At 38.7% G+C, this 13,640-nt stretch overlaps 1 protein-coding gene across 1 annotated transcript in view; it reads left to right on the top strand.

Moving 5' to 3' along the window:
- Nucleotides 1-1,736: 1,736 nt before the first annotated feature.
- CNTRL (centriolin) overlaps nt 1,737-13,640 on the top strand; it is a 93,297-nt gene continuing 81,393 nt past the window's right edge. Inside the window, exons 1-4 of the mRNA XM_049773060.1 lie at nt 1,737-1,959; nt 5,446-5,576; nt 9,730-9,860; nt 11,234-11,375. Of these exons, the coding sequence (XP_049629017.1) occupies nt 1,737-1,959; nt 5,446-5,576; nt 9,730-9,860; nt 11,234-11,375 (627 nt within the window). The remainder of the gene's footprint in view (nt 1,960-5,445; nt 5,577-9,729; nt 9,861-11,233; nt 11,376-13,640) is intronic.

The raw sequence follows: 13,640 nt of genomic DNA, 5'->3' as shown, positions 1-13,640 counted from the left end.
ATGAAAGGTTGAGGGCCAGGGACCAAGTGATCTCAAGTGCATTGCTGGTATTAAGAAAGGACAGGACTAAATATACAAGCCAAAGACCCAAACTTTAACAATCTAAACTTAAAATGGGCCTTTTATAGTGGCAGGCTGGGATGGCGGGAGGGAGGTGGAGTGCAGTGCACTCGGGGAACTTTGGTGGAAGGAGGTTGAGACTGGTGGTGGGATTGGCCCCAATTAGTGAATTGTATGTCTGAAACCCAACTATGAAGGACTTTGTAAATCACAACAGTTTTAATAAAATGTAAAGAAAGGTATTGTAATAGTTGAAGCAAAGAGCTGACTATAAAGTTGGATTGAGGATCAGAACTCTGAAGACTGAATAGACATGAATTAGAAATATTTCAGAATTAGAATCATGATTGATGGGAAATAAAATCCATTTAACAGTTCTTGCCTGCGTTAGGCAATATGCTAGATTGTAGACAAATGTTAAACAAATGATTACGTAAGTAAATTAATGATCGCAAGTATGATTATTTCAGAAAAAGTGCAAGTTGATTTTTGTATAAGAGTGTGTGTGCGTGCACATGCCTGCACGAGCTTTCGCTTTTTTTATTCTGCCCTATGTGAAGGCTTTTATGAGGAAGTGGACCAGGAAGAATAAGGAAGATTAAGAGGGCCTGGAGCGCTGGTGCAGTGGTAGGATGTTCGCCTTGTACATGGCTGACCTAGGACGAACAGAGGTTCGATCCCCTGGTGTTCCATATTGTCCCCCAAGCCAGAAGTGATTTCTGAGCGCATAGCCAGGAGTAACTTCTGAGTGTCACCGGTGTGCCCCCCCCCCAAAAAAAACCCAATAAAACAAGAACTAACATGATATAAAGACGGAATACTAAATTGCAGAAAGCTGGGGGAGTGGGGAAGCCAAAAAGAGGAACAGAAGTGGTGAGCTCACACTTCCTGATTTCAGAACTCTGACACTACTGAACTTAAAGCAGTATGACGTTAACATAAAAAAAGACATAGACCATTGAAATAGAAAATCCCCAAAACAAGATATATGGCCAGTTAATTTTTGAGAAGGGTTCTAAGACCAGTCATTGGGAACAGTGCTCTGAATTTAAAGACTATGTAGAGGAGTATGAGCTAGCTGAGGAAACCAAGTAGCCTGTAGCATAAGAGTATCATGCTTCAGAAGTCAGAGGAAGAAATTGTCTTCATTGGTAAATAGGTGGCTGCAACGCACATTATCTTGCAGGAAGAAACAGTGTTCTGATTAGGTTGATCAAAATAAAAACAGACTATAAATGACTTCTGACTAGATAATTTATCTGTGTTAGGCCCTCTGGAAGTCTCTGTTCTTTCTGGTAAGGTGATTAACAGTGTTCAAAATTGTGTCTCTTTCATCACCTTGAAGTAGTATGAGTTATGGCATCTGTCCCTTCCTAGTTTAAAATTGTAGCCTTTAGAAATCTAGAATTTAGTTAGTACTTTGGGGCCTCTCCCATGGCACTCCTGGGTTCCTCCCGGTTCTGTGCTCAGAAATCACTCCTGGCAGTCTCAGGGGTCCATAGGGGCTGCCAGGGATTGAACTGAGGTGGTCCCGGGTCAGCTGCATGCCAGACAAATGTCCTACCCACTGTGCTATTGCTCCAGTCCCCATGCTTTGGACAACTCTAAAAAGTGATCTTGTGAAATATTCTGAAAACTCTTACAGGTTCTGAATGACATCTGGCTTTATTCTTGCCATGAAGAAAGGCTCTCAGAAGAAGAAACCACTCTTCAAAGCAAGAATGCCATCACCATCTCCACCTCCTAGTCCTTCATCTCTCGTATCTAGCATGAGATCCAGCTCACTCTCCCCTTTGAGTGGGCTAGACATTCTTCCTCTTCATTCTGGAGGACAGTGGTCTGAGCAAGTTGAGATGACGCATGGAAACTGTATGCCTTTGGACGACCATCACCATCAAGGTACGTACTCCTTCTGAATTGTGTGATCAAATAATGATTACATATTACAATAGAGATGAAATATGCCCTTAAGGCTTGGGTCCAAATAGGACACGTCTTGGTGCTAACATATCGTTATTAGTCATGATTTATTCCTTTTTTCTGGGCCACATCACCAATACATGAGAATACTCCTGGGTGTGTGTGTGTAGAGGGTAGCTCTTGTCACCCTTGGGAGACCACATAGCAGTGGAATCAACACTCCAGCATACAAACATGTACTTTCCTTCTTCTGATCTACCTCCTTTAAGCTCTTGTTTCTATTCTCAGATACTATCCAGGGGTCTCAAACTCCGCGGGCCGCAAACGGCCCTCCATACAACATTTTGTGGCCCTGCCCTAGAGGGATCTTTTTTTGTTTTGTTTTGTTTTAGTTGTTTGGGTCACACCCCCCAATGTTCAAGGCTTACTACTGACTTTGCACCCAAGGATCACCCCGACTTTGCCTCCTGCGGCCCGCAGGTAAATTGAGTTTGAGACCCCTGCGTAAACTAAAGAAGATAAAGATGTCAGAAAGAGAACAGTTTTTGCACAAGAAAGTTCTGTTCCATCTGATTGGAGATTTTCTTAAAGCTTATTCTACAGTCATAGAAGTAGTTTAGGGAGCCTGGGTTTGATTCCCTGCACAATATATGGTCATCCAGGCACTGCCTGAAGTGACCTTTGAGCATCAAACTGAAAGGGCCTTGAGCACCAAGGATTGTGGCCTAGACACCGAAAGAAAAAAAATTATTGAAAATGTGCTTTTCAGGACCAGAGCAATAATATAGTGGGTAGAGTGTTTGACTTGCTTGTGGCTGACCAAGGTTCAGTCCCTGGCATCCCATAGAGTTCCCAAGCCTGCCAGGAGTGATTCCTGAATGCAGAGCCAGGAGTCAGCTCTGAGCCCTGCCTGCTGTGGTTTGAAACAAACAGACAAACAAACAAACAAAAATTTGCTATTATCTTTGTATGAGCAGGGCCTTATCTGCTCACTATGGCATTGGGTGCCTCAGTTCAGTTTTAAAATGCTCTTGGGCTAGGCTAGTGGGCATATTGACAGTCTATCTGTATGGATATGTTGACCTTCACCTAGGAGACATCATGTCTTCCACCAAGGTTTTTTTTACTTAAAAAGTTTGTGAATGTTTAGAAATAGATATTTCTGGGCCCTGTATAGATCTCAGTGGTACTGTACTTACTTTGTATGTGTGAGGCCCTGGGTTTGATCCCTGGTACTGAAAACAATGGGGGGAGGGGTGGCTCTACCAAGTAGTACTTAATGATACCTAATTGACCAGGCCAGTAGTTCAGTGCTAGTCCCCACAGATATAGCACTGCTCTGATCTCTTAGTACTGGAGCCATCAGGATTACCTCACTAAAACTATATGATGCTCAGAAGGCTATGTGGTCTTCAGGATTTAACCTGCTGGAGACATTACTTGTGTGCTTATCTGTTCCATCTTCCTACACCCTATACATCTAAACTAACTCTCTCTCTCTCTCTCTCTCTCTCTCTCTCTCTTTCTCTCTCTCTCTCTCTCTCTCTCTCTCTCTCTCTCTCTCTCTCTCTGTTTTCTTTATAAGTAGCTTTTTTTGTTAAGAACATCCCACTTGGCAGTTCAATGGTCAAGCTTGACTGCAGAGCTCCTTGGTACTGAGGACCACAAAGATCACCCTCCTAGTGTTTGGGGCCTTCCAGGACTATACCCAGAGGCATTAGGGTATTCTTGTGCTGCTAAAGATGGAGCTCACAGTCTTTTGACACGTGCAAAGCATGTACCCATAACCTCTGAGCTATCTTCTCAGTACTGTAAAAATCTAATGTGATTAAATATTAAAACAGATTTTTAAAGAAAATGTATAGCCATCAAACTCTGACTAAAATATCTATACATTATTTTTGTTACTTACTGGGTTATCTTTGATCCTAGGGATAGAACCCAGGACCCCACACTTGCAAGGAAGTGCTTTAACCCTGAATATCTGATCAGTTTCTATTAATAAACATTATTAAATTTGAATTTAACTTACTGCCAGTTGATAGTAATTTGATATTTTAGGGTAGTAATCATTTTGTATTTTAGAAGAGACAACTAAAGGAAACATGTATTTATCAAAAATAAATACAATAATAATGTATAGAATCACAAATTTAGAGCTGTAATGTGACTCTGCACATAGAATTTTTTTTTACTCAAATAACAAACAATGAAATTTTATTTTGGGGCCGGAGAGATAGCACAGCGGTAAGGCGTTTGCCTTAGATGCAGAAGGATGATGGTTCAAATCCCGGCATCCCATATGCTCCCTCGAGCCTGCCAGGAGTGATTTCTGAGCATAGAGCCAGGAGTAACCCCTGAGCACTTCCAGGTGTGACCCAAAAACCAAAGGAAAAAAGAAAGAAATTTTATTTTTATGGTTGCTTTTGTAAAATGACTCTAACAAACTTTACATTATTCAGGAAAGTCTTAGGACATGGAGTGTTCTTTATAATGTTTATGCTTTATCTCTATTTAAAAGAGAAGCATATGGGCCAGCGCAATACCACAGCAGGGCATTTACCTAGTACATGGCCAACCTGGGTTTAGTCACTGGCATCCCAGGTATCCTATATGGTCCACCACGCCTGCCAGGAGCAAAATCTGAATGCAGAGCCAGGAGTAACCCCTGATTGCCACTGGGTTTGGCAGGAAAGGACGGCAACATATTTTTGAAGAGCCACCATAAGAACAATAGGAAAAGAGGCTTTTTAGAAATTTGATACATTTCTGGATTTTAATTCTGAATTTAAACAACTAAATATTGCTCATTTATTTTTATTTGTCAACATCAAAATATTAAGAACTTCAGTGCTGTTCTTGGGGAAGAGATCCAAGTGGAATACATGAATTACGCGAGTGGGTTCTTGTGTCTTAGGTCTTAGCATCAGCTGTACCTCCCACAACTACAACTAAAACTAAAACTAAATTTCACATGATCACATCATTTAAACTTAAGTTCAAGTTTTGGGTAATATGCCTAGATTATCATTTTAGTCCTGAGCCTGCTCATTAGTGGCTACAAGATTTTGTTTGTTTATATTTGGGCATTGCTCAAGAGCTCCTCTCAGCTCAGTGCTGAAGGTGCCCGTTAGTGCTCAGATCATGAAGTCCTGGGGATCTAACCTGCAAGCAAAGCTTCTGCTTCAGCCTTTTAACCATTATCCCTGTCAACTAACTGTAAGATCTTGAGCAAATTGTTACACCTTGATCTTAAAATGGGCATAATAATTTCTATCAGAAATATTTGTATAAATTGAATATTTTAAAATAAAATATTTACCATAATGTTTGGCTCATCTATACAATAGAACTTGCTGTCTTTGTTATAAAGGATTCGTTAAAATAATGATTTTGTTATATCAAAACCATTTGCTTTTCAGAATATTCATGTCTTCCTTTATGAATGTGTTTCTATAATTTTAGAAGGTGATTCACATGCGGGAGTTCGATATATTACGGAGGCCCTTATAAAAAAGCTTACTAAACAGGACAGTTTGGCCATGGTAAAATCTCTGAACCTTTCACTTTCTAAAGATGGTGGCAAAAAATTTAAGGTAGGTTACTAGAAAGTTATGAGTATAGTCATTGTTTTCAATTGTCTGTGCTTTTAAGATTGCAAGTATGTGTGTGTGTGTGTGTGTGTGTGTGTGTGTGTGTGTGTGTGTGTGTGTGTGTGTGCTTAAACGATATCTTATACTAATATTATATTTGCAGCAGATTTTTTTTTCTAGTCAAAGTTTTATATCAGAACTATGGCATATCACCCAGTTTTTTGTTGTTGTTTTAACAGCATAGTTTACAAAGTTGTTCATGGTACAGTTGTTTCTGGCATTGAGTGTTCTAACACCAATCCCACCACAATGTAACATTCTCTCCACCTTTATCCCCAGTTTCCCATGCATCCCTCAGTTCTGCCCCCTTGACAAGCACAAATAATTTATTTTTTATTCTTGTTACAAATAAATGGTAATGGAGTTACTGAAAAAAATCTTTAATAAAAAAATTGTGAAAATGTTATATCTCCCAATGGGGTTATTAAGTCATTGTTTGAAGGTTTGTTGTTTGTTGAATATTCTGTTATTGGACTTGTTTGTTGAGTGTAGGTGACTTTTATGCTGCTTCCACATCTAATTTGGTGTGTTCTTTCTGGGGTGTTAGTATTGATGAATTTAGAGGTGTTGCATGGGTACATATGCAAACACATGCCCCAGGAATTTCAGGACTGTGGATCTGGGGCAGTGACTTGACATGGTGGTGACTGGGATGTCATCGTGGCTGTTAGGGCTTCTCAGAAGGGTGAGTGGAGTCTGCCTACTCCCACTTCAAGAACATCCCAGAGTGTTTAGGCTCCAAACCATTGTACCTGGCATCACCCAGTTTCTAAGGTTTTGTTTTCTGTACATTATTGGTTTTTTTCTAGAGAAGACTGTTTTCGTTAGTAAAATGTTGTTAAAATGTTGCTATGCTCATTTTTTTACAATTTGTGGCTGTTCTTGAACAGTGATCATAGAATTAAGAAATTGTCACAAAGATTATAATATGTACTATCTGATCTTTTACAAAAAATATTTGCTCTGATTCTTGTCTTACCTTAACTAACTCTTCCACGCCCAACACTATAGGTGTAAACTCAGCACTTCCCTCTACAGAATGGTATCACAACAGTTATTTTTAAATAACAGTTTTTGCTACGATTTTATAAATTATACCAGGTAGTATACTGTAAGGAACACAGGGCACATTGTAGTACACACCTTGATTTTTTTAACTTTATTTTAAGAAAATGCATACATAATTGGCATAGTTGATCATAATACATTTGTTTTCATATAAGTAAGAGCCAAGTTATTTATAAAAGAACAGAAAGGAGCCTGAATGATAGCACAACAGTGTTTGTCTTGCACACATCTGACTGGGACAGACCCAGGTTCCATCTCTGGAATCCTGTAGGGTCCCCTAGGCCTGCCAGGAGTGATTTCTGAGCACAAAGCCAGGAGTAAAACCTGAGCGCTGCTGGGTGTGGAAAAAAATAGAAAGAAAAAATAGAAAAAGGAAGAGAAGAAAGTTAATAAAAGAATAAGTACAGTAGCAACAGCAACAGTGAAGTCACTAATGTGATGACAGAAGGTTTGATTCTTGTTTGCTGTTCTGTTAAATTGGTGTGTTCCCATAGGAATGACAGCATCAAACAAATGAAGATGTCCAGAAATTCAAAGACTGTTACTGATACTGTGGCTTTTAGACTATTACTGATACCGTAGCTTTTAGGGACATGCTCTCAACTGCCAGGCTTCCCGGAAAAAGAAAAAGGGGGGAAGGTGCCTGCACTCACTCCAAAAGCCCTGACGATATCAGCCCCCAAACCCTTGTACCTAAAGTTTGGTCAGATTAGGGTTCCTAGAGGGAATCAGAGAACGGTATTGAAGCAGGGCCATCGGAGAAATGGTGATTCCGGGTGATAAAGACAGCAGGCATGGCTTCGCCAAGGCAGAGGCTTGGCTTGCCCCTTCCTCCCAAGATGTCAACTTCTGTATGGGCCAGTGTACCCATGATCTTTCACAGCTTGATTTACATCTTGTTCGAGAAAAGAGTGAGTCTATGGAGCTGGTCTGGTTCAAACATGGCTGACGCCGTAATTTTTTAATTGGGAAAAATATAAACTTAGATTTCTGTGTTATTTATAAAAATAATTCCAGAAGGTTGAAGCTCTTAACAAAAACTAGTCAACCAACAGTAATACCAAAAAAAGAATTACCCAATAGAAATATTAGAAAAAATATAGAAATTTTTATTTTAACATTTTAGTAGACTGTGTTGTATGCTTAAAAAATTATAACGAAACTTAAAAACTGCAACAATGAAATAGTCATTTTTTCTGGCACTCCATTATGCTATGCAAATAGCAATAATTAAAATTAAACTTCAGTTCTTTTTTCTGGGACCTTAGGACTTTATATGAAAATACTAAAGATAAGGATTTATCTAGGAGCCAAGGAGCTAGCATAAGTTACAGAGCACAAGCACAGTTTGAGCTGTGGCACTATGTTGTCTCCATGTCACCCCGATCCAGAGCAGCTGAGTGTGGTCCTAGTGACACCCAAACATTTCTGAACTCTACTGGGAGGAGGGCCAGACCGCAGATGTGGCTGTTAGAAAACAAAAGGAGAAATAAAAGAAAGAATAACAAGGAGCACTCAAAGGAAACACAGTGAAGCAGTCAGAGGAGACTATTGGGACAGATCTCAGAATATGGTGAAAGATGGTCAAAGGAAGGAGTATTTCAGAAGGAATAAATGGCATAAATAGATTGCAGAATTGTTAAGTGGGAAGAAACCTTAGAAGTCATTTCAGATCTGTCAGTAAAGAAGTTCTTTATTCTGTTTCCAAATGCTTTGAGCGCATTCTTCTAAAGCCTTTGCACTTATTTTCTCTGCCTAGGATTCTCTGCTCCTGGGTGTTTACATGCTGCCTTCTTGCTTTTTTACTGCTGAGGTTTCCAATCAGTAAGCTTCCTCTGTGATGTCCCCCATTACCATTCATTGGCAGTTAGGAACCACTTGGGAATTACCTCCTGTTTTTTCAGTCAGCAAATAGTTATTTAGCCACCTCTGTGCCAGCTACCGTTAGTGCTACAACAGTGAATATAACAGCCAAGTTTGCTCTCTGAGTGCCCTGCATTCTCTCACTTTTTATGTTGTTGTTTTTTTTTTTTTCATTTCACCACATGAAATCTTATTTTCTTGTCATGTGTCTATGAGAATGAAAACATGAACCTTGTTTTCTTTCGCTGTTTCTAGTACCTGTTATACTCCTGGGGCAACATCCATTTTTGAATGAATGGTGGAACTATTTGTATTCACATAATTGGAGCAGAATAACTTTTGTCTTACTGATAGAATGAGCGAATAGAAGGTAGAATGAGCAAGTTATACAGCTTTGTTGTATAACTCATTTGTTGTGGTATAAATAAGGAAGACAGGGTGTTGGCTTGATAAGAAAGGTGATTTATTTTTTAATTTGAAGACATTGAGCACATCAGAAATAGGATGCAAGGAAATTATTCTTCATTACTGTTGTTACTCCTATATAGTAATTACAGAATGAATTATCTATTTAATAATGACTGACTTTAAGCTTGATGGGAAAATCTTGGGGAGATAGAGAGAGGTTATTCGAGATAGCACTAAGTACCTTAGGTTGAACTTTGAAGAAAGAAAGAAGAAGAAAAAGAAAAAAGGAATAGAGAAGTTGAGTTAGAATAAAGATATGGTGGAGAAGTTCTAGGAGAGTTTTTTACGGCCGCACCTGGCAGTGCTCAGGACTGACTCCTGACTCTGCTCTTAGAGTTCACTCCTCTGCGTGGGTTCTACAAACCACATGGCTTACCAGGTATTGAACTTAGGTTGTCTGCGTGCAAGCAAGCACTCTACCTAGTTAGACTATCATTCTGGCTTCTTGAGGCTCTTGATATTAGTATGAGTATGTTTTTTTGTTTTTTTTTTTTTTTTTTTTTTTTTTTTTTTTTTTTTTGCTTATGGATGAGGAGAATCTTGACTTCAGGGAACAGTCACTCATAGTCATGCAAAGACAGATCGCAAGAGGGTTTGCTCTGTCCTGACAACAGAACACCACCGTGCATATACTTACATGTTGAGCTTTAGTCACAGTATCATGATATAAATTGCTTATTCATTTGTTTCTTACTAGTACATTGAAAATTTAGAAAAATGTATTAAACTTGAAGTGCTAAATCTGAGCCATAATCTGATTGGGAAGATTGAAAAAATGGATAAGCTGTTAAAACTCCGTGAACTCAACTTATCATATAACAAAATCTGGTAAGTGAATGCTTCCTTAAGTAGTGAGTTGGATTCGTGCTTCCCAAGTTGCTCTGATCTTTACTCCTTGATAGTCTAGTATCCATCTTGTTTTGATATTTAAGATACTTGATCCTATTTCAGAGCTGGGGGAAAGGTGATTAATGTCTTGGCATACAGGCCACCTGGTTCAAATCTCACACATGGTTCCCTGAGCCCTGCCAGGGATCAAGCTGAGCACAGCGCCGGGAATAGCTCCTGAGAACCACTGGGTATGGCCCAAAACTCTGCCCGCATGAAAAGAAATTCTATTCTGAATATGTTTATTCTTTGTTCATTGGTTTTGTCCACTTCATTTTATATGGACATCATTCATATATATACATATAAGTATATATATTTGCTTACATATACTTATAACATATACTATATATACTTATATATACTTAAAGTGTATATATACTTTGAGAGATAAACATCACAAAACTACACACAGAAAGCCTTTGGACAAAATGATATATACTGAACTGACCATTCAAAAACAAAGCTTTTGAATCACAAAAGCTCTAATATGGCAAACATAAATTAGGTATATTGACTGACGATTCAAGCAGTATAAAAATATATAAAAACAGTTGATGTTAATGAAACAATTTCATCATAAGAAAGGTGAAAATAAATATTTTCAGGTGAAATTAAATATTTTTCAAACATAGAAAATTGACCGGGAATTAAATTGGCAAGTCAAAACTAACTTCATCTGTAAAAATTGAAAACATTTTATAAACTTGCTATTAGTTCTAAGGGGCCAGAGTGATAGCACAGTGGGCAGGGTATTTGGCTTGCACCTGGCCAGCCCGGGTTCGATCCCCAGCATCCACTAATGTTCCTTGAGCCTACCAGGAGTGATTTCTGAGTGCAGAGCTAGGTATAATGCCCCACTGCTGGATGTGGGCCCAAAATCAAAAAATAAGAATAATGAAACAGTTTTGTTTCTAAATGTAAATATAGTTTATATTACAATACTTTATGAATAGTTTTTATTCCATTCAAAATAGCAGCTAAACCTGCCGTTTTAAAACTCATATTTTAGTGATAGGGTAATGATTGAAGACATTCCTTATGCAGGGCCTTATTGTGGCACAACGCTGCAATTGAGTGTTCCAGCTCTCCCTGGAAACTTAACATTTCTGGTCTCAATAATAAAGGGTTAGCACTTTAAGTGTTACAGTGCTGTTAGCCATTTGGGGGGAGGATAGTTTCTAATTTATTTTAAAAAAATAGCTAGTAATCTCTAATTATGAAAAAATGCCATAAAATCAAGGTTGATTGTTCTAAAATACCAGTGGAAGGACACTAATTGTATTTACTTCTATTTTATTCTTGTTTTACAGCAAAATTGAAGGCATAGAAAGTATGTGTAATTTGCAAAAGCTGAACCTTGCAGGAAATGAAATCGAACATATTCCAGCGTGGGTAGGCAAGAAGCTAAGATCCTTGAGAGTCCTCAACCTGAAAGGCAACAAGATAGCATCTGTAAGTAATTTTAAAGTAGCCAGAATTTTGTTTGTTTCCATTTCCATCATTTGTTTTCAAAGATTTGTATTTGTTAAAAAATTTTTATTTAAATTTAGGTGGGGCACCAAAAAAAAAATGGCTTGTTGGGATGAGCACCTGTTGTGCTGTTGGAAGTCTAGTTTTCATCCTTACCACAAGAAGCTCCCCAAGCCCCGAAGGGAGTGATCCTGCACACTGAGCCACATATTGGCCCCAAGCATGGGCAGTTATGTACCATACCCCAAAAAGACTAAAAGAAACTAGAATTCAGTTTCAGTTGCTTTTAAAAGAAATCTCTCTTTGAAGATTCTGGATCCTTGGATAAAACATCAGATTCAGACATAATCTGGAGTTAATTCTGGAATAATTAAATATAGGCAATCCCGGGTTTCATAGACCATGTTCTGCAGAATCCTAAGGGGCCCAAGGCTGCCAGTGCTGTAGGGCCGCCGGCTGGCAATCCTCATGGCTGCCAGGAACCGATGCTGCAAGGCTCGCAAGGGACCAGCTGCTGAGTAGGGTTTCGTGCCCACTAAGGGACGCCAACCTGTAGGCACCACCTGGCAGGGAAGAAAGAAGGGAGGCGGGAGGGAAGAGAGAGGGAGAGAGAGAGAGAAAGGAGAGAGAGAGGAGAGAGAGAAAAGAGAAGAGAGAGAGAGAGAAGAGAGAGTGGAGAGAGAGAATAGAGAGGAGAGGACAGAGAGAAAGAGAATGAGAGAGAGAATTTTTCCGATGCTTTATCACTGCCTACCTCACCCCCACAAGACAGTAGCACTCTCTGGTCACTATTCTAGGCCCCCCAACAGTTCAAATTTCTCCTTTTATACCTGGCATGACAAGGGGCGTGTCCAGGTTCATCAGTCATTGGGGGTATCCAAGGGCCGTGTCCAAGCCCAACTGCCATATTTCTACCTTTTACCTTTGGATTTTTGTGTTTGTTGTTTTTTTTATTTATCCGAAGCTGAAAGATGGTGTAGACAGGAAACGAAACAGTGTTTAAGGAACAAACATTAACTTTTTGTCCAACCTCTGCCTAGCCTAAGAAGTGAAAAACTCCAATTCTTTAAGGTAAAGGGGCGACAAATTCTTTCTAGCCGCTTCCTGCTGATGAGGGACAGTTGTGGGGTTATCAGAGATTTTCACTTTCTATTTTTATCTAAGGAGAAAATATTCTTTACTTAAAAATTTTCTTTGTTTCTCTATGTCTGTCTCTTTATTCTCTCAAAAAAAAAAGTCCTTTGCTCACTTTCTCTATTTCTAAATCTCTTTTTTATTTATATAATAAATCTATTTTTCTATTTTGTCTCTCTTTTTAAATCATTCTTTCTCTTACATTCATTTTTCTTTCTCATTCATTCAATTTCTCTTGTTTCATTTTTTTACTTACATTTATTTTTTTTTCTGAAATCCTTAGAAATGATAACTAAGAGTTCAACCTTTAGCATTTTTATATCTAATTTCACATGAACCTCAAAACTTACTAAGGAAGCCATATAGGGACTATTTTTATGAAACTTTGAGTTAGGAACTAAAGAGCTAGTACAGCGAGTAAAGTGCTTGTCTTGCATGCGGCCAATCAAATCCATTCCTGATACTATATATCAGGGGTCTCAAACTCAATTTACCTGAGGGCCACAGGAGGCAAAGTCGGGGTGATCCTTGAGTGCAAAGTCAGTAGTAAGCCTTGAACATTGGGGGGGGTGTGTGTGTGTGATCCAAACAACTAAAACAAACAAAAAAAAAAGATTCCTCTACGGCAGGGCCACAAAATGTTGTATGGAGAAACAGCCCGTGAGCCGCGAGTTTGAGACCCCTGCTATATATGGTCCCCTGAGCACATTTGGGATGAATTAAAGTAAAAAATAAATAAAGCAACCCATTAAATACCATAATCCATACTCCTATTTTCAAGTCTCAGAACACTTAGCTTTCTTAAAGATAAATAATTCTTGTCAAAATGTGGGTCATTGAATATCTAAAATCTTTTTTAAATCATACTAATAATACAATTGATAATGATGTACAATTAGTATAATTTATTATTTTTATATTTAATAAATATACATTTATGGGATATAATATAGTATTCAATAAGTACTTATCAAATATTAATCTTTTTAAGTCTATACAACTTAGAACACTGTGTGGGCAAAAGATAAGTAGTATAGGGCTGGAGCTATAGTACAGCAGGAAGGCATTGCTTTGCATGCGGCCAACCTGGGTTCTATCCCGGCATCCCATATG

This window comes from Suncus etruscus, chromosome 5 (genome assembly GCF_024139225.1).
Source record: "Suncus etruscus isolate mSunEtr1 chromosome 5, mSunEtr1.pri.cur, whole genome shotgun sequence".
Classification (NCBI taxonomy): domain Eukaryota; kingdom Metazoa; phylum Chordata; class Mammalia; order Eulipotyphla; family Soricidae; genus Suncus; species Suncus etruscus.
The sequence above is the reverse complement of the archived record's forward strand: the minus strand, read 5'-3'. Positions and strand labels throughout refer to the sequence as shown.